Raw genomic sequence first — 21,120 nt, forward strand, 5'->3', positions numbered from 1 at the left:
CATAAAGCAAATATCGTAATTAAGCGAGTCACATGAAGTTTTTAGTTTCTCAGTGCATATCAAAGTTATGTTTACACTATACTGTAGTCTATTAAGTGTGTGATAGAATTATGGCTTAAAAAACAACGTGCATACCTTAATTAAAAAATACTTTATTGCTGAAAAATGCTAACCATCAACTGAGCCTTCAGTGAGTCATAGTAACATCAAAGATCACTGATCACAGATCACCATAACAAATATAACAATAGTGAAAAAGTTTAAAATATGGCGATAATTACCAAAATGTGACACGGGGACAGAAAGTGAGCAAATGCTGTTCGAAAAATGGCACTGATAGATTTGTTCGACGCACAGTGGCCAGAAACCTTTAATTTGTAAAAAAGAAAAAAACAAAATGCAGTAGCCACGAAGCACAATAAAGTGAGGTATGACTATACTAAGAGTTCAACCACTCTCAGGTTGGGGGAGATCTGAGAAGAGTTTTGACATTTAAAAGGCGCCCTTGTTGACAAGGCTGTGGGAACCACGGCCCCATGGGATCACGGGGAGCCGTGGGAGTAGCACGGAGCTCTCTGGCTCTCAGTTTTCTTATCTGTGAAATGGAGGTGAATCTTAAGTGCCTCTTTTTCTAAGGGCTGGCTGCGTGAGGATTAGATGAGATGATAGATAGGAGGGTCCTGGGAGAGGGGGCATGTCCAGGCAGGGGACCATTAAGGCTGCTGCTCTTCTGGTTCTTTTCCTTGTTCTGGGTCCAGCGGGACCAGCTGAGCCCAGAACCCCAAAGCCTGTGAAGGTCTTTCCAGGAGCAATGTGTTCTTTTGCCTTTCCCCACCCCTGCTTGGTTTTCTGTGGAACAACAACAAGAGCTGCTCCTCTATGTGACTAACAAACAGCCACAAAGTTCCTCTTATCTACTCTAGCAACCGCTGCGGCCTTAGAAGTTGCAGTGTTTGTCTCTGTTTAGTCACGGTTGCCTAGGAAGCCAAGTTGTTCTCTCTTTCCCACTGTGTGACTGTGGGTATGTTTTTTCCCCTTTCTCGTAGGGAAGGGCTAGATGACCAGAGAGGGCTGTATGCTTGCTGGGGCATCTTCTGAGATTCCTTTTTTCATCGGTTGGTTCTTGTTTGGCTGGAAATCAGGGCGTTGTAAGTCTGCAGATGAGCCCAAGAGTCGAGAAGTCTCTCAGTTCTTCCTGAGAGGGGGATGGGATGGGAGTAAGTGGGAACTTGGGGGGGCCTGGTTGGGGCAAGAGGTGGGGGAAGCTAGGGGAGTAGCTGCCTGATTCAATTTGTGTCCATCCAAGCAACTGTAAAATCTGCACAGCCCCAAAATCAACCAAATGGGCAGGTGCAGACAATAAACTTGGCATCATGAATAGGGAGGTGAGAAGCAGGGAGGGAAGTTTGGATTTGAGAGGCCAGCAAGCAGGGATTTGTAACGTCCTAAGAGGTTTAGTGATTCGGAATGAACAGGCCAACATGTACGACCTCTACGGTGAAGGAAGCCTGACATTTGGAAAGTATTTAGGCAGCGACGGGTGCAAGAAAGGGAGCCAACACCTCTTGGTCCTTGAGGTTTATGGCTCAGGAAAATCAAGGAGTTCTTTTAAATTTCAAGTGACAAAGCGGGAGGTGCATATGTTATAGGAAGCTGAGATTGAATGGAGTCACTCACATTTGGGGTGATAGCCTCCCCTGGGAAACCAGGGGGCTTAGAACACAGCTCAGTGGCTCCAGGTTAGGGCGTGGTGGAGGAGACAATGAATGCCCAGAATCAGAAATGGCAGGACGCCAGATGCCAGAGACATGGGGCCAGGGAAAGGGTGATGGGTGAGGATGACCTTCAAAGAGAGGCAGAAGAGGGAAGTGGAGTTGGGATCGTTAGACTTGGCCGTGCCCACGAGGCTGGTGGGTTTTGTGAGTGAACTTTCAGCAGTGACAAGTGGGGCAGCAGGGCTTGAGAGCATCTTTCCTTGGGGGAGAGGGATGGGGTTTGGGCCACCGCATACATTGTGTCCTTTCCTCACTAAGGCCCTCTTAGCTCCTCTGCCCATGTCAGGGGTCTCCTGTGGATTGGTATTAAAGAGAATGCACCAAGTAATCTGGATGATGTTTCAAAAGAGGGAAGGGGCCCACTCACATTTATTCAGTTCCTCACTTCATGCTCCCTCACATGGACCCCCTGTCCTTTTCTTTTGGACCTTCTTGGGGTATCCTTCCTCCCGAATCACCCCCTCGAGCTGAAGTTGTGTTAGTAGTCACCTCGTCACTCACTCCGAAGCTGTTATATGAAAGCAGGAGCAGGACAGAGGGATGGATGGAAGATTGGGTCCCAACTTGCCATAATAGCTGTGTGACTTTGTGCAAGTCACTTAAACGGGCTGAGCCTCAGCCTCTTCACCCGTACAATGGGGGTGTTGTGACAGTTACACAAGATCATGGCTGTAGCACAGGCCTGCCAGTCAGGGGGTGCCCGTGAACGGACAGCGAGTCAGAAAACCAGTGCCCCTGGGGCCCCTACCACCCACTCCATTTTAAACTCAGTAAGACACCAGGTTTATTTTTAGAAAAAAAAAAAAGAGCAAACTTTATTGAAATTTCAAGCTACATTTGAAACATCAAAGTCCAAATCCTGGAGACATAACATCAGGATAAGATGTCAGAAAGTGGAAAGTGTTCTCACTGCCACAGAACTCCCTAGAGACAAGCTCCCTGAGCACATCACCCAGGCACCGTCGGGTCAAAGCCATTCCCTTGTCTATCCCTTGACCACAAGAGGACACCGGCAAGCTAATCATTCTGTTCACTTGCAAGTTTTCCACACACACACAAAAGTTTTCGAATGACAGTGTGGTGTTGCAGCTGATCTTCTCTCAACCCCATTCTATGTAGTCAGCACCAGTGAATGGTGGGTTTGGCATTCAAAAGAGGACCTCACATGTCTTCAGGGGACAGATGGGGCAAAGGTTGCAGCAGCAAGGCATTCAGAGGGTGCCCCCCCACCTTTACTCTTTAGTTTTACTTAACCTAAAGGACAAACTGGATCAATCTGGTAAATGGACACAGTCAAAGAACTAGCCTTAAGAGATAAGAGACCAGTCAATACTCCCAAAGCTGGTTAGGCCCTTCAACACGTAGGTGTATGTGTATATGTATACATCGCTACACTAAGATACAGATCTAGCCCTATTGGTATATATATGCACGTATGGCTATATAGAAAAACTATGCCAACACTAACCAAACAGAACTTTGTAAGCGGTCATCCCAAAGCCGTAATCCCACACTGGGCTGTGCACAAAGCCATGCATTACACCATATTAACCAACAGAAGGCTGACTTGGCTCAATCTCTCCCAACCATGGCCCTGCCTTGGCGAGGCAGGGGAGGAGAGAGAGGCTGCCTCTGCTTAAACCACAATTGGCTTCTTCATAGGACAGTCGTTGTCAGGTGAAGCTGTTGAAGATGTCCATGGAAATAAAACAGACCCCTTAGACTTTCTGGAGCAAACTGGCGGCCTGTCTCAAACTACCTTTCTCCTCTGCCAGTTGCAGCTAAGTTGCCCAGGCCCTGGGAGCCCCCAGGGCGCGGTGGCATTAGAGGCTCGCTGGCTTGGGGTGACGAGGCCCCATGCAACTCAGCCTCCAGAGACCTGCTCTTTGTCAGGGGTCTGTCACTGGAGTGGACCCAGGTGGCCATGTCCTTGGGACATCTCTTGGCACCAGCTATGCTAGGTGTAAAGTTCTCCACGTGAGATGACGCTTGGGGAGCCAAAAACAAACTGGAAAGAACTAGGTAGAACAAGTTTAGTGGCTCTGCCCACCCTGAGGACAGAGCCACTTACACCGCAGAACCACCGGGGGCCTCGGGTGCTTCTGGGGTTTTGGGAGCTGGCTCCTCGGGGCTCAGACGGGACTGGAACTTCTCCAGCTGCTCTGGGCTCGCCAAGGTCTTCAAGAGAGTGTTTTCACGCTCCAGCTGGGAGTTCTTCTCCACCAGCTCCCGGATCTGCTCCTTCAGGATCTCCACCTCCTCTCTCACAGCATACATCAGATGATTCTTCACCAGATCCTGTCCCGGAGATCACGACAAAGCTATCCGTTAGCCGCGGCGGCCCCTCTGCGGCACCTTCTCCTGGCCATTGGGGCGCCTGCGCTGTCCCTCATGCTGCCAACCTCCAGCCTTCCCTCAGCAGCCCCTCAGAATGCTGGCCCCACAGCCCTGGTCCTCCTGCCCCTTTCTCCGAAGCACCTAAACCTCGGCTCAGGAGAGCTGCGTGATCGGGGCCACGCCTGAGTTGGGAGCCCAGCTTTGAACTACATAGGAATTCCCCCCTGTAAGTTTCTGATGACTTTCAAAGCTGGCCTCCTGGGAGACTTTTGGGTGAGACTTCTGCTGGTTGGCGGTGCTTTGCTATATCCCCATTTCCTCATAAGGTCCCGCGGCTGGCCCAGATCCCAGGGAACACCTGCAATGCACCCTGTACTGTTGGTCTGCTTTACCCATCTCCACCAGGAGAATATAATGGGCTCTTCTGGAGTCTCCTCCTGTCCACAGGACCCAGCATACTGAGCTGCAGCTGTCCTGCAGCCTGGCCCGAAAGGACACTGGCCCTGGGGGAAGGTACCCGGATGGCTTCATCCTCTCTGAATTCAGATGACTGCACTGGGGGCCGGGAGCTGTGTCATTAGGCTCCAGGGCACAATAAAGTGTTTGCTAAAACTGCTGGAGGCCCCAATCCCCTGCAGCCATTTTGGCTGCTTGCTGGAGTACGACCTCTACCTGGTGAAGGAGGGAGAAGGGGTGGGGTGCTTTGCTTCCTGTTTCCTCCCAACTCCTGACCCCAGCCCAGGCTCTGCAGAGGCACTGCAGTGCAGTGGCATCCAATGAGCTCTGGCCCCTGCCAACTGTGGGATGCAGACAAATCCAAAGGTCTGAGCTCCCTGCCCTGCCACGGGCCCAGGAGGGAGCCAGAGGCTGCTGCAAAGCCCTGGGATGGGAGAAGGAAGAGGAAAGGAGAGGGTCCAGCAAGGGTGGCCTGGAAATGCCCTAAAAGGTGCCACTCTGATGGGACTCTACCTAAGGCCTCCAAGGGGATAGGAGGCAGGCTGTCAGCTTCCTCAGGCTCTTGGCTTTTGCACCCACCCGCTCACTGCCACCCTGAGTTACATAAGCAGGAGCCAGGTCTGGGGATGGGAATGACGCAGTGATGCCACTCACCATGGCCTGCTCGATCTTGTTGTCTAAGGCCACCACGCTGGCTCCGGAGGCACTGCCAAGACAAAAAGGAAAGCGATTGTGTTACCCACTTGGTGCCAGTCTGAGTACCTGGTAGCGGTGGCCACAAAGTCCTCCATCTGCCCCAGCTCTTCCTCTCTATCGCCTCGCTGGCCCGAAGTTCCGGGCACTTTGTCCCTAGGTCCTCTCTGGCCCCTGCAGGAAGCTGCACCTCCCCACCCAGACCGGCTCTGCGCCGCCACCGCCCAGAGCTCCGCGTGGAGCAGCGCGCGGGTCCAGGGGCGCACGGGCCAGCGAGGCCTGCTCGGCGACATGCAAACAATGGGGGCGCGCGGCCCAGGGAGTCCCCGGCCGCCAGCCCATTCCGGCGCCGGCCCAGAAGGTCCCGGGCAAACCTACCGAGCTCCGAAGCTAGCTAGGAATTCCTCCTCGGCTCGACAGCTTCCGGCCTGCTCCCCAGCGGCGCACGGCGCGCAGCTAGCCCCCCTGCCCAGCCTAGGCCCACTGCCCCTCTGCCTGTGCCCCCGGCTGCAGCAGCTCGTTCTTACGGTGCAGCGGCCGCAGGGACGCTCCGACGGCGGATCCCAGCGCGGCGGTGACCCCCCTTCCCTGCGTCCCCTACCCCCGCCCCTTCCCAGGATGCTGCACCGCGGGGAACGGGGACCGGCGGCGCACGGCTCGCTCGGAGATCCCGCTCTCAGCCCAGCCCCCGCCGGCGCCCGGGCTTGGGAGCTGTGGCCAGGGGTTACCTGTTATCCAGCTTAACGGAAACCACATCCCCTCCAAGCAGGGAAGAGAAGAAGGAGATGTTGAAATTGTGCAGCTGGTAGACCGCCACCTCCATGGGGGTCTGATACATTTCGGTATTCATGGCTCGGGCTGCCGGGGAGCTCTGGCCGGGCTGCGGGCTGGGCTGGGCGGGCTGGGCGGCCGCTGGCTGCTGGCGCGCTGGACGGGGCTGGGCTCTGCGCGTCGGGCCCTGGGGCTAGGAGGGGGGCGAAGGCTGCCAAGCGAACCCAAAGCCGGTCGGGCGTTCCAGAGTTGAAGGGAAGTGACTCGAGGGGTGTCACCTGGTGTGTCAAAAACTCCACGGCCGCCAGTCCAGCCCAGACTCGGAGATATTTCGGCTCCTTCTTCTTTATATAGGAGGAGCCGGCTGCGTCACATGGCGTCAGCGGCATGCAAATGAGTCCTGTACCGGGCTTTGTGGCTCAGTTAAACCACATCCCCTCCCTGAACCTTAGTCTGGGACTGTAAACAGTTCAGCACTTTCTTGTGCCAACTGGCATCTCCAAAGAGGGCTCTGGAGATTGGTAAAAACCAAAGGGAACTGATTTCTTAGAGAAATGAGAAGTACAAATGCCATTACAGGAGGTAGGAAGCGTTCAGTAGAGGGCGGCGCTGGTTTTAAAAGCTCTTCTTCGGATGTCCGCCAGCATACCTCCCGTGTCTTTGCAGTGCTGTCACAGGCCGCCCTCCCTGGACACCCGCCCTCACCATCAGGACCCTCACTCCTTCCTGGCGCCTGCCTTCTCAGCCTCTCTCCTGCACACAGACTTTGTCAGTTGCATGTCCCCTCACCCAGCCAGCTTGTCCACTGGCTTGCCCCCATCCCCAGCATCTATCCACTCACCTCCTCCTACGGATGTACCTGTCCGTGTACTGACACACGCACAGATCTGTGGCATGCACGGACTAGCTAATCTGTACATGCCAGTGTGCATGTATGGAGGAGAGCATGAGTGTCCAGGAACTCAGATGAGTGGGGGAACATGTACAAGGGGGCAGCTGGGGGCCAGGTGGGTGACAGAGGAGGTGTGGAGGAGACAGTAGGGGAGTGGGTGGGCACTGCAGTGACCGCAAGATGCCAGCCCTTTTCTCTTTGGTCTCAACACCCTATTCAACATCATCCAGGATCTCATGTTCCTATTTTTAAAAACAAGATTTTGTTACTGTCCTATGAACAGCAAATGACAGCAAAACTACAAACCAAGGCTAAATATAAACCATCCCAGGAGAACACCTGCCCTGTGATTGGTCCAGCCACACACGAGGTTACAGGGTATTTCACAGACAAACAGATTCCAAGTCACAGGGAAAATGAGGTGATTGTTGCCTACTAAGAGTTACACATGTTACCATCAAAATATATTTTCATTCTTTTAAGCGTCAAGCTTAAAAAAAAAAAAAGCCATCAGAGGCTTGAGGTCCTTTTATCCTGCTCTTTCCTAAGTGAGGCCACCTGGTGGTCTGAAGCAGAATTGCAGCCAGATGGAGCAACCTAGACCAAACAAGGGACAGGTGATGCAACTGGGAGTATTATTTACGCCAACTCAGGGCCGTAAGAAGAACATTGGGTTTCACCACACATACAATAGTTTGGATGAAGTTAGGGCCAGTACCCATGAATCAGTTGGTGATTCAGGCTATGGTCCAAAGAAATACCCTAGTGCAATCAAGCTATTGGAAAAGTACTGGGGCCTCTTATCAGCAAAGAAGGTAATTATTATTTGCTTCAGGATATTTCACCTAACCAGGTACCTGGCACAGACACCCTGGCCAAGGCCCCAGTTAAGCCCAGTCTGAAGGCCTTAGTTTTCTTCAGGCTGCCCGTGCAGTCATGCCACCAAACAGCCAACATTTTTCACTATGACGTGGAGCTCCCATTGGATCCCACCGGTGGTAATACATGCACAAGGGCCATTCTATTTGCAAAGGACCGACAAAGAGATCTACCCAAGCAAACCTACTGCATGCACTAGCCCAGGATGGTGATTTCCTTCACCCCAGTTTAGCTGGGAGACAATCTCAATCTCAGGATATCATGTTATCTTCAGGTCACAAACTCCCTGAACAAGGTGTTCATGCTAAGCTGCGTGTGGTAGACAGAACAAAGTGCATACCACATTTATAGGTCATCAAGAACATTATTTGAGCAAAAATAAAAAAACTTTCTTAAATCCGGAGCTTAGCTGATACTGGAATTCCCTGATATATTAATCTACCCTCTGTGTCACATAGAGCTTTCTTGGTCCAGGAAGAGTCTGAGTTGACCTTTCATTGGCTTGTAAATCTTTCCTCAACTCACTATTGCTACCTACCCCAAGATTCCAAGGGAGATGATGAAAAGAAAAAAAGAGAGATAAATAAGCTGGGTCGGCAGGGAAAAAACACCACCAGGAAAACAGGGCATGGGACCGAAGAAAAACCAGCTCCTTCAATGGGGACTCCCTTATATGGAGACAGAGGCATAGAAATCCAGGTAGTTTGGGGAGGGGAAAAAAAAACAACAGGTGAAGTTTGCTAGCAAGGCTGTGTTTGAATTGTACATTAATTATACTTCAATTAGAAATAAGCTCGGTTTGAGACCCGCTGACAATAACAGCTACCATTAACTGAGCAATGGCTGTGGGCCAGGCACTGTGTTGGCTGAAGTCACAAACCCTGTGGTGTAGGTGCTGTCACCATCATTTAACAGATGAAGAAACCGAGGGTCTGAGAGGCTACCTTGCCCAAGGCGGTGGCACAGCTGATAAATTATAGAGCTGGGACTCCAGCTCAGGTCTTCCTGAGTAGAGACCAAGTTTGCTCTTACTACACTTACTAGTGGGGGCAGGGAGTAGGTTTGTTGAATGAGTGAGTCAAGGAAGTTGGGGGACGGGTTGGAGGTGCCAGGAAAGTGGTGTAGAGGAAGAAAAGGTGAGGGGCAGGGGAAGTACTCCTAGGACTCCAGCAGCATGGGGGACCGGAAGAACACACAAAATGTCCAAATGAGCTTCATAGCAGGGCTTTGCTCACCTGCATTATTTCAAAAGGCAGCCACGCAGTCCTCAAAGAAAGCCCTCTCTGCCTAGGAAATAGAAACTATGAAGCCAACTAGCTGGCTCCCAGAATGGACTACACAGCATCCCAAATTAGGTATGGAGTCTCATGATAATAATCGCAGTCCAGTCAATTTCCAGTTCGTAACTGGGGCCCTTAATTAACTCTTTCTCCCCCCTATTCCTGCTGTGTTCAGCTTTTAGGAGAATTAAACCAACAAGAAAACAAGCTAATTTCAGGGATTTCATTTCAGAAAAACAACTTTGAAAGGATGTCCCAGGTTCAGCCCACACTCAGCCAATCTCTCAGTCCCCTCTGCACCTCTAGTTTACCAACCAATAGTGAGAAGAGCTCACCCTGAGGGCTTATGATTCTCAGTTCGCAAATAATGGCTGGATCCCTGGATCGCAGGCTTTGCTAAAGGGAGACCACCAACCTAAATGTCTCTGTAGAAAGATTTTCAAACAGCAGGGGTAGGGGAGACAGGGGCAGATAGGAGGGGGAGAGGGAGAAGTTGGAGGAACCCCAAAGGCTTTCTGTGTAACCTTCGGCACACCGGAAAATTCCTCTGCCCAGAATAGCTGAGCCAAATGTTGCAGTGAGTGGAAGCTTGTGCTGTATAGGGTATCTGTGATCTGATCTAACTTTTCTGAGTAAAGTGCTGATCTATGAGGCTCTCAGCGTCCTTGTGTCTCTGGAGGTGGGCCTCAGGCAGGAAACAGTGGCCTAAGGATTCAACAGCATAGCAACTCCAACATGTGTGTTTCCAAATTTCCTTTCTTCCATCCTGTGAGTTACATGGTAGGCTGGCCCCAGAGCCATCGTGGTCACAGCGCCCAGCTGATGAGCCAGGTCCTTTGCTGGCTCTCGGTTCTAGGCCTACAGCGATGGGATTCTGTGATTAAACAGACACAGCTGACCCTCCCTCTCTCAGGGTGACTTTCTAGGTGGAGGGTGGCATGAGGAGGATGGGGTCAACTCCCGCCGTTTCAGGTGGCCCTGGAAGCCAACTTGTTCCCTTTGAAGTGGAAGAAGTGTCTCAACATCGTCACCGTTCTGTTCCACTTCAAAAGCCAGACTCTCTAGGACAAGAGCCCTTCCTATTTCGGGTTCCCATGGCGCAGGAAGGCGGAGACTGGGCAGTCTGGGCCTCATAACCTGTGGGCAGGATCTCAGCACGCTGCCGAGGGGTGGGAGGCAGACTCAGGGTGGGTGCGGTAGGTAGGGGGTGGTGAGAAGGGGGAACATCTCACTTCCCTTTTTGTCACACTCGAAGCATTGTGTACCACGCAGCCCAAAGGAAACTCTTTATAGGCAAGTCTTCCTTATTTTCTACAGGGATGTTCCACCCCCAAGGCTCGGCAATGTTGGCGGCGAAACACAGGGTCTTGCGGCAGGAGAAGCGGGAAAAGACACGACGCGAGAGGTGCGGGATAAGCCACCAAGCAAACGCTGCGTTAGGAGCTGGACAGGGAAATCAAAAAGGATGCTGAGCACCAGAGTGTTAGCACAGTTGACAGGGCGGCTGCAAAACCACCCTCCCCATTTACCCCTCCACGGCGGCCCCCTTCTGCCTGAAGCTCTGTCTACGTCTAATTACTGACTTGTCCCTTTTTCTGAAGAGGCTGGGGGAATAAGGAGGCTGAAATGCCATCATTTAATTTGTGCTGGCTTCACTCTTCTCTCTTCCCCTTGGTTCCACTCCAGTGTGGGAGACTATAGACAGGAAGGATGCTGCCACTTAATCTTTACTTTGGCCTCATGGAAAATCCCCAAAGTCCAGAAGGAGGGGAGCAAGAAGGAAAGACGGAGACAAAGTGCCTTGTCCTCTGTGGGTCACGTGAACTGCCCTGCATGGCCAGGGCCCAGAACGTCGACTTTGGGGGGCAGGAAAACAGGGAGGAGGATGCGCACGCAGATGCAGAAGGCAGTGGTGGGCGGCAGGGAGCCCAAGAGGAATCGTGGTGGAGAGGGACATTGTCTTGGAAAAGTGGCTCTAGCAACTGATTTGGGCCAAACCCTGGCACTGAATGATGGCAGGAGCAATGAATTGTGCCTTTCAGCTCCCTCCCCAGACAGGATCCAATGTGAGCTTCACAAACAATCTCCCAGTGACACTAGGGCTGACAGGCAGAACCAAACCCCATTTGGACAAGGCACTCCACTCCACTCACCCTCGTTCAAAGAAGTCAAAAAGGGTTCTTGTCAAATCACCTTTGTTACCCCAACTTTGGTGACTAACTATGGGGGGTAGGCAGTCTCTCCTGGCATCTCAGCAAGACTGGAAGTACTGGCAATGTTATCCAGGAATGAACGCAATTTAGCTCAGTGGATCTTAAATTTCATGAACCTTGTATCAATATTTATGCTTGTCTCCCTTCTCTTTTTGCCTTGCAGCTGGGAAAATTTATGTCCATCATTTTTCTAAGCTCTCTTCTCATTTTCCACCATCCCCATTACCCATCTACAAGTATGAAACAGATATTCCTGAAAAAAGAGAATGTCAAATTAACCTCGGTAAATGGAATCCCCTCCTCCACCCAACACTAGTTGCCATTATCATTCAATACAATTCAATTCAACTCAATTCAAAGTTGATTGACTGCCGATTCAAAGTACAAGGCACATTTCAGAGAAATTAAAAACAAACAAACAAACTGGTAGTGCAGGTTAACAACTGTGCTTCCTTCCAGAATATCCTGGGCCTCTGGTGAACTCTGAAGTCTACCTACTGGTTAGATCTCAGTGAAATGTTTACTTCAGGAAAATGCCTAGGGCTTGGGGGTGCTCAGGAGGGTAGCCTGGGGTTTGGGAAGGCCACACCACCGCCATCACCCCTGGCATCACTTCAGTCCTCAGAATCCGGCCCGCCTTTTTTCTCCCCACCCTGTCGTTTGGTCCGTGCCCATCTAGATGGGGATTAACATAGGAGCCACAAAACTTGGAATTTCTGTGGGACCCAAGGCTCCTCTGACATGGTGGCCAACAGTGTCAGGGTCCCTCACTCTGATTCCCTTCCTTTGTAAACCAGGGGAACAAAGCACAGGTCCTTAAGGGTCTCTGAGTTGCCAGTCCCTTCCTTCCGAGAAGGGGGTCTATGTTTAGCACGGGGAGGGGGTCACCTCTGTCAACCTCCTCGTGGTCTTATCCTTGTTCTATAGTGCCCTCCCAGACCAGCGAGCATCTTCACGTGGGCAAATAAACTCCCTCATCACGGCCCACCTTCTGGGAATCCTGGCCCTCGACAGCCTTGTCAGGGGCTGGGAAAGGAAGCAGCAAGAACATGGCTACTCTCCGTGTTTGTTTGTCTGCACCAGCCCTCCACCAGCTTCTCCGGGCCAGGGAGACACTGGCAGGGCCTCTCCCCAGTCCTTTTGCTTTATGGAGCAGTCCCAATAGCCGAAATTCCAAGCCTTTTTTTTTTTTTTTTCTGGCAGTTGCCGGGGTTACTCTGAGTGGTATGTGAAGGACTTGGGACTATTGGCAATGCTTGGAAGACGAGAACCAGGAGAATCTTGCTGGGGACGCTGAGCCAGCAGACAAGGGGCCTGTGAAGAGGCCAGGGGCTCTGAGGTGCAGCACCTGACTCCCCTGTGGGCCCCGCTATAGAATGGGTGACCTCTGAAGTGGTCCAGGTTCCCTGGGGAACAAAACGACGGTAATAACGCCGGCCTCTTCAGGCGCGGGGGCTCCTGGGCCACGATGGGTGAGCATTATGAGCCTCCCAAGGCTCTCACATTGTACGCCCGAGGCCCTTGTTTAACTCACAGCGGAGCTATTCACCGTGGGCTCACTTGAGGTAGCTCCTTGATCCTCTGTTGTGGGACTCTATGACTTGTGAGGAAAGGCTCTGTAATTGCAAAGGGCCTCTGGCTCTCCAGCTGCCTCCCCCCTCCCTTGGGTTTTCTGGATGGAAAGAAGGCAGCCCAGCTGAGGTGGGGGGCGGTGGCAGGAAGGGGCAGGGGACACACTAGTCAGGAGAAGAGAAAGAAAGGAGAGAAACAAGGCAAGCTTCTCCCTGGGGGCACCCCACCCAGCCCCAGCCATGGGAACAGAGCCAGGTAGCTCAAAGGCCTGCGGGGAGGGGTTAAGGAAGGCCTCCTGCCCGGTTTGAGAATTGCTGACAAGGAATACACACACCTTATCAGGAAGAAAGGGCGGCACACAAGCACGCACGCACACACACACACGTTTATGCAAACACCCGTTCAGCCTTTGACAAAGTCTAATTCACAGAGCTAGGCACGCAGAGGGCATCATTCCATCTCTGTCTCTCTCTCTCACCTGATGCCAGCTTTGTGACCCCCAAAGGGGTAGTAAAGCAATAGGACATGGCAAAGTGGCAAGGCAGGACGCTGTAGACCCAGTCAGAGTGTCACAAGCTGTGGCCTCTGCTCTCTCTGACATCCAGAGCTGGCTGTGTGCTGTGCAGGGGGCATAGGTGACAGGCTCTTGGAGGAAGCTTGGAGTGGAAGTCAGGTGGGCATAGGGGGAACCAGCTTGAAGCTTCACACTGTACACCGGGCACAGGAAGTGCTGGTGCCGCCAGGTCCACAGTTTTCAAAGATGTCAATCACACACTCAAATGAAAGAGAAATAAAAACAAGCACCATTTGTGTACAATCAATCATGTGAATGCCTAGGAAATGATCCCCATAGGCTCCTCACGAGGACAGCTCTAAAGAGAGCCAGTCCTGGCATAGATGTCACATGTGACTGACGACCTGAGAAGTGTGATTTGAATGGCACTGAGAAAAATTCCTCTCAGTCCAAGCTGTTTGCCTGACCGGACTACTGCAGTGCCTACAAACGTCACCCTCGGAGTCATACCTTTGAGTTATAATGGAATTCTTTACACTTTGAGGAATTAGGAAAGTTTTTTCTTCCAGTGCAAAAGCCCTGGGAGAGTACCACATTCTGCCACTATCAGCTACAAATACTTAAATAGGGATAAACTAAATTTCTGTAATACTTTCAACACAGTAGTCAGTGGTGGATCAGCATCAGAAGATGACTAAACACACAGCAGGTACACCTTGCTGGTGGGCTGTGGAGGGAAAGAAATGGGTCCAGGTGAGGAGAGTACGGATATCCTGGGCTCCAGCCCTAGAAAATCTAGTGGAATACATCCGTGGCTTGAGAAGGGTACTTTCAGGAGATGAGGATGCAGCTCTTCTGGCCCCAGTCCATGGAACTGCTTTTGGGAACCACTGGCCTACAGGTGAGAGCCAAGACAGGATCTACCCGAAGACTCCCCAAAGTGCCATGGCCACCACGACCCACTCTGTGTGACACACGATGATGGGGCTCAGCATATTCTGAGCCTAACATCTGTTCAGTCATCTCCTTCCCTGTCATGTTTGGCTACCTCTTTCCCTCTCACTCCTGAAAACTTGATCAGAACGTGAATGAGAGCTGCTATTAGAAGGATAACGCAAACTTGCTCTGATTTATAAATCAACCTTTGGCAAATTTGGCTTCTCTGTTATGAGGAACAGATTGCTTCTAAGACACTTCACAGCTGTCTGTGGGAACTCTTGGCCTGGGAGGTTGGAGGCGTGGGGGGCAGGTATCACAGGGCGGGAAGGGAGAAGAGGAGAGAGGGAGAGAACGGAGAGGGGCTGATTTTTCTCCAACAGCACAGTCTGGTCAGTTAAGATGCCTTACCTCCCTTCAACAAAAGCCAGCTCTCCTCCAGCCCTGTGGCTGTCCCTGCCTGGTCAAACGTGGATCCATTCCGAGGTTGGCTGGAGGGCTGTGACTCATTCCCCCCTCAGGAGCTTGCTGGGGCTGACTACAAAGACTTGCCAGGATCTCTGCAAATGTGCCCATCCCGTCCCTGAGCCAAGCCTTGCGCTCCCCTGCCCCTACCATCCGCATCCCATCCCATGGCTTGCAAGTGCCTCCTGGGCAAGGAGGGCACCCCTGCGGCTCACTGACTCCCCTCTCCCAAGGGAATTCACTGCTCTCTGTGGTACGCATCTGGCCTGTGTTTCAGTATTTTATTTTATTTTATTTTTATGTTTAATTTACACTGCCTGCTAGGTTTGGGGCTTAAATAAACAAGGCTATGTTTCCCCCAAGGCCTGGACTTCCCGGTTGCCTGTCAGCAATAGAGTAACCCTTTTAACCTCTTTTCTTGCCCCTTGAGACACGCAGTGTTGGGGGTGGGATTGGAAGAGAAAGATACTTTGGGTCAAAAGCCTGGAAATTCTTAGTGCCAGCCTAAAATACCACCCCCTCGCTCTTCTCCACATGAATGTTAAGCCCCGAAGCTGCCTTAGCAAGTACAGACTTCCTTCAAAGGCCACTGCAAGACTGTAAGGGTTAAGGCACAAAAACGGAAAATTCAAAGTATTTGCATTGATTATTTGAAAAATCTACTTACAGATGTCTTTGTACCACTGAGCAAAGACAGAAGGGCCCAGGTCTTGGTGGGTGGAGCCTTGGCAGTGAGCAGCCTTAAAGGCCTGTAGACTGAGCAGAGCTCGGTGGGCCTGCCTGGGAAAGGCTTCCTGCCAAAGCTCATACACCTTAAAAAATAAGAGGAACACTGGCCCCTGTGTCCTAGGATAGAGCTCTAACAGCAAAGTAACAAATCCTGGTCAACAGTTCTGACATCCTGTTATTTGCTAAAACTAATAATACTGTGGCGTTTGTTGACAGAGTTGCAGAAGAGCTAAAGTAAACATGGAAACTGAGGAAAGGCCAAGTATAGACGGTTACTAGCTCAGCAGTTGAGAAAAGGGAGTTTCACAGACACTCCTTGGACATCTGGGGGCAGTGGGGCCTGAACACAGTTGGGAGACAACCCGGAGGCATCTGTCTTGTCACCAGGTGATTTCTCTCTAACAATAGGCTGCTGCAATAATGGGCTTGGCCCATGGAGCTGAGTCCTCAGACAGAGAGTAATGACAAGACGAATTGAGAGGGACTCTTCTAGTGTAGGAGTAGGTGCCAGGGTAGGTGCCCCCTGAGAAACGCAGCTCTGGCACCCATTCTAAATGAACTAGGTCAAGTGGGAAGAAAATACGTCAGAAGGCCAGAGTTCCTTTTCTACCTTACCACCAGGCCCCCAGAACTGCTTAGAAGGCTTCTAAACCCCCTATGCTGCTAGCTCCTCGTTCATGAAATGGGAATGATGCCCCCCTGCCCCACATAAACAACACACAAGGTGTATATGTTTATGGACTCCCCAAAGTCTGGAAATGGAGATAACATTGTATAGTTTTTGCAGACTGATGATGTCCTTGACAACATGTATATATGTGCCTATGTTTCCAGACATGGTGGATATCCTATAGGCGGCATAGCTGAGTTCTTCAGGTAGTAAAAAGGGCCACGTGAATGCGATATGTGCCGTGATGAGTAAGGGCCCTGGTCCTCAAATGCTGTTGGCAAAATGGCTCACCAAACGAGCAGTCCTATCAATGCTGTTTCAAAGTCCAGCATTTCTAACTTCCTGTCCAGTTCCAGTTTGTTGTTTCCATGATTTCACAAGTTATGGATTCTGCCTATGGGGAGGGGCATAGTTTGAGGGACTGATGTTCAGATGGAATCAACATTCAAAATTTAGTGTCTTGACAGGCGGAGGTGAAGCAGGAGGTGGACGAGATGTTTCCCGAGGGTGCCGGGCCCTACATGGATCTGGACGAGGCAGGGGGCAGCATAGGGCTCCTGATGGACTTGGCAGCCAATGAAAAGGCAGTTCATGCAGACTTTTTTAATGATTCTGAAAATCTCTTTGATGATGATGATATCCAGTGAGGTGTGTCTGGCGGTGTGTTTGCTCAAGCTTTGCCACGCAGTGGTGTGGCGGATCTCCTCAAAGGACAATTTCAGATGGTTCCAGAGAACTTGTGGAAATCACTTAAAATTAGGAGATGGTTAACCAAGAAAGAGAAGATGGCTTTAACCATCTGGATGAGGCCTGTTAATCTCTGAATGTGGCCAACTTTTGTCCTTAACTTCAATTTTAAAAAGTGATGTTATTAAAAAAAAAATTTGCGTCTTGAAGGTCTTAGCAATCCTTCCCTCACAGAGGACTTGTAACTTGCATAAAGTTTTGGCCTTGAGAGCTTCTCCAATGGCACAGTCAGTAATCAGCAGGACCCCTAGTCTTTCAAGCAGGACTGAAGGCACAGCGAGATAAGATCATGACCACTGGAAGCGGACAGTGCAAATGGTCTCAAGTGAGCAGTGATTGGCTTTCTAGACTAGAATACAAGCTCTTCGAGGGCAGGGGCTTATCTTATTCATCACGGCACCCCCAGAGTCTAGACTAGTGCCTGGCACACAGTCTCAATGCCATAAACATGTGCTTAATAAGTAAAGAGAAGGTTTAGATAAGTATTAGAACTTGGCTAATGGCCTCCACAGGGAAGAACTACAGGGAAATTCATGAATTTGCCTCCTGTTAGCATGTTAATTTGGGGACACTCATTGTACAAGAGCAACTCTGCAGTTAAAAACACGGAAGACTGGTGAAAATCAAACATACTTGGAAAACCCAACACAAACACAATTTAATTGAGTAAGTGGCCACTAATGACCTGGAACCAAGGCCCGACCTCTTCAATAAAAGGGATAATTCACCCGTGTGTGTGCTCCTGGTTCTGCACTAATGCTGGGACTTTGCTCAGTTCCCATCTTTAGCTGGAGGGGCTGGGTCAGTTGGGAACAGGGCACCCACAGGGAGCAGTAGAGGATGATGAAGCCCAGGAGGAGGGCAGCCAAGTCTCAGCTGGCAGTAACATCAAAGAGGGATTTCAGGCTAGCAAGCCTGATTCTGAGCAAGTGACAGCCATATAACTGGAACGATGCAGTGGGGGTGGGTTGCAGATAAAAAATCCATCCTGACTAAAAATACCCTGATGACCGTCAACATAAAGGAAATTCTCACCATTAATGTCATCCTTGGGTTTGAAGTCTTGAGGGTCCCCGTTAAAATGAAAGGTCTTTCTCAGAAGGGGAACTATTTAGTTTTTCTCCGGAAAGGAACATGATGACCTGCTCACTGTGGTCCAAATAGTTGGGGGGCTTCTGGGAGAAGTGACCCAGGCTGACTAAGTATATAGACTAGGGGGGTACTGCCTGGGGTGGGCCATACAATGGGTCCTGGCTAACTGGTGGCCTTAGGCTTTCAGGGGACAGGCAAATGTGCCCAAATATTCCTGGACTCACTGTAAAGAAACCAAACTGCCTGAGTGGGCAGCTTTGAGTAGCAGAGTTTATGACAAAGGAGATTGTTTTCTCCTGCTCTTCTTGGTAAACACAAGCAAACTGTTCTGAAGAGGCGGCGAGGAGCAGTAATATATATATGTCCAAGCCCGACTGGGGGTATCTATCTTCAGTGCTTTCCCGTCCGGGGAATCTTGTTTGCATATGCTCATCAAAGCATCCTCCCTGGAAATCTCCTCCTCAAGTCCTACTGACTCACTGATAAGTTGGCATAGGTGAGAAATGGAAGGCTCTGTGACTGATAAGGGGTTGATGGGTTCTCCTTCCCCGTGGTAATTTCTTTTTACCAAGAGCCTCCTGTTGACCCAAAGGAATGAGTCCAGTGGGGGAAATGCCAGGCAGGAGGTCAGGTTGCTGGGGGGAGCTTTCTTTGGCCATTTTCCACCAGTCTCTGTTGGCAGTTGCCTTCTCTGCCTGTGTAGCAGGCGACCCTGGCGGCAGACACAGTACTCACACCAGAGCTGGCCAGGGCAGCCCTTGCCCCTCAGCACCCCTCTTTCTTGCCCTTGTAAAACTGGCAAAACCTCAGCCCCAGAACCCCACTCTAGCTTGACCAGGTGATGGCCAACTGCTTGATACCAGGCAGAGCTGGGCCGATGGAGGGAGGCAGGGGAGTAGGGCTGGGCAGGTTCCCCTACCCCCGTGGCTCTGTTGTGAGGTGCTGACAGCTGAGAGAGGACCTGAAACCAGTTAGCCTGGGGCTCCCAGCCAGCAGTGTATTTTCATCTTGTTTTGACTGGGACTGTCCTCCTCTGTGTAAACACGTCCATGTCAAGGGGAAAAAAATGTAGAACAGCTTAAAATAGGTGGGTGGAATGCATCCCACCCATGAATCACCAGCTCAGGGAATGCCCTGCAGGTAGGCCTTGCTTTAAGCAAACCTGACATATGAAAACCTTAATTCAACAAGAGGGTAGCGATGCACCGCTATTAGGTCTTGACCTATCACTGAGAGATCTCAAAGCCACATCTGGTCCAAATAATAACTTCAGTAGCTCCCATGTACTGATTACTTAGCAGGCACTGTGCTAAGAGTATATTCATTAGCCTTTTGAACGTTGTCAAGAGTTATGGATAACTGATAGTAGGAATTGGGTATCGTATTATCATTAAGCCCATTTTGTGGATGAGAAAACTGAGGCCCAGACAGGTTAAGTGACTTGCCTAGAGTTACCTAGCTCGTAGTGGCAGAGGAGAGATGTGAACCTCTGGGGTGTGATTCTAAAGCTCCAGGCTGTCTCTAGCTGGGCATTTAGCTTTGTCTTGAGATTTCTAGGCAGGGCTGCATTCTTGGCATGAATGTCCATTCGTGCTGAGCCCCCTTCATCACAGTTTGCAGGGGAATGATTAACAGGCCTTTATCAGGGTTAGGTTGGGGAAGCCCCCCAGGTGGGGGATGGTTCTTGCCACTGACTAAAGGATTCCCATAAGGGGGGCCCCCCTAGCATGCCAGGATCGGACAGATCTGCATTTCATTTCAGGCCTGGCAGACTGTTTAAGGGCAACTGCTTGACCAGACACAGGGAAGTCCCCTCCTAATTGCAAGTAAGTACAAACTACTCGACACCAGGCTGGGGTAGGGACAAAAAGACTCAGTATAATCCAGTATAAGGAAAGACCAAATGTAAACATGTATTTTGAAAAAAAATGTCACTGATCACAATGTTGGTGCAGGGCTGGCCCCCAGGCTAAACTGTGAAGTAGGAGTGTGTCTTCAGAACCTTCCTGCTTCCTTTTTGGGTACCTTCTTCCTGCCTGTCCCTGCAGGTGATCTGCGCCCTCCTGCTGCCTAGGGTTCCATGGGGCGCCTCACTACTGTTTGCAGCTGCCTGTCTTCCCTAGCAATGCCCCCTTTAAGGGGGACTCTTAGTCTCCCTCCCCCAAATCATAAGTACCCAGCCCATCCTAAAGGACAAATTGGGAGATGTGTTTGTGTAAGTGAAAAGTAGTAGCTTAACAGGTTTTCCCCAGATCATGGGGCTCTAACCCTTAGATTTCAGTCAGTGGTACAATTTTAGGCATGGGCGGGGGGTGTGGAGGTGGGCAGAGAACAAGCTGGGTGGGAGCAACAGTGGGGGGGGGGAGACTGCTCGTCAGTGACCTTCAAATCTTGCCAAGTAGGCCATGTGCTCCTGTCAAGTCTGGGTCTGCGTGGAGGGATAAGCGCTCCACCCTTACACTCATGCTGTATTGTTTCCAGAGCATGGTAGACAGGGCACTGGGATAAAAGGAGACAGGAGTCTGGCCTGGTTTTGCCTCTGGCTACCAGAACAACCTTGGAAAAGTCTCATAACTACTCTGAGTCCCAGTTTCCCCTAAATGTAAAATGAGAGGATCAAGGCTGCGAATTTATAGTTATTTGGGGGCTTATTTGATGAATGATACCCCCATTTAGACTGGGAGCTCCATGAAGCCATATACCAAGGGCCTATAACAGTGTATGGCACATAGTAAGTGCTCAACGAATGGAATAATTGAATGAAGGAAGGAAGGAAGGAATGGCAAAAGTGACTTCTAAGGTTGCTGCCAGTTCCAACAGTCACAGCCTTGATGTCCTCAGATGCAGCTCTTTACAGCTGTGCCTCTGAGTGGAGAGGCCCAGGCCAAAGGCTGGGTTAGGCCTTCAGGCCCTTGCCCTCAGGACCAAAAGGTACAGGGGCAGCCTGCACTGCAGAGGGGCAGGCTCTGGGACCGAAAGCAGTAGGCAAGAGCTTCTGGGAGGCCCACGAGGCTTGCAGGATGCTGGATGGGGTGGGGGTGTGGTAAGGAATGTAGGAAGGGAAGAGTCGGTCAGGAGAAGTCAGGAGAGTAACTTTTA

The 21,120-nt window shown here is 50.9% G+C and overlaps 1 protein-coding gene and 1 pseudogene across 4 annotated transcripts in view; one reads left to right on the forward strand and one right to left on the reverse strand.

The window, feature by feature from the left end:
- Window positions 1-2,572: 2,572 nt before the first annotated feature.
- The window catches only part of TSC22D3 (TSC22 domain family member 3), a 57,528-nt gene continuing 38,980 nt past the window's right edge, over window positions 2,573-21,120 (reverse strand). The window contains exons 1-3 of one of the 4 annotated variants that reach the window (XM_065900758.1): window positions 5,990-6,354; window positions 5,223-5,274; window positions 2,573-4,073 (exon numbers count right to left, since the gene is read on the reverse strand). In XM_065900758.1, coding sequence (XP_065756830.1) covers window positions 3,843-4,073; window positions 5,223-5,274; window positions 5,990-6,111 — 405 coding nt within the window. In that variant the 5' untranslated portion in view covers window positions 6,112-6,354 and the 3' untranslated portion in view covers window positions 2,573-3,842. Of the gene's footprint in view, window positions 4,074-5,222; window positions 5,275-5,639; window positions 5,807-5,989; window positions 6,355-10,666; window positions 10,717-21,120 lie in introns of those variants that run through there. The other 3 variants (XM_065900760.1, XM_065900759.1, XM_065900757.1) reach the window with 3 other exon arrangements.
- On the forward strand, window positions 14,221-16,829 carry LOC136142713 (COP9 signalosome complex subunit 9 pseudogene; annotated as a pseudogene).

Source organism: Phocoena phocoena, chromosome X, assembly GCF_963924675.1.
Source record: "Phocoena phocoena chromosome X, mPhoPho1.1, whole genome shotgun sequence".
NCBI lineage: Eukaryota > Metazoa > Chordata > Mammalia > Artiodactyla > Phocoenidae > Phocoena > Phocoena phocoena.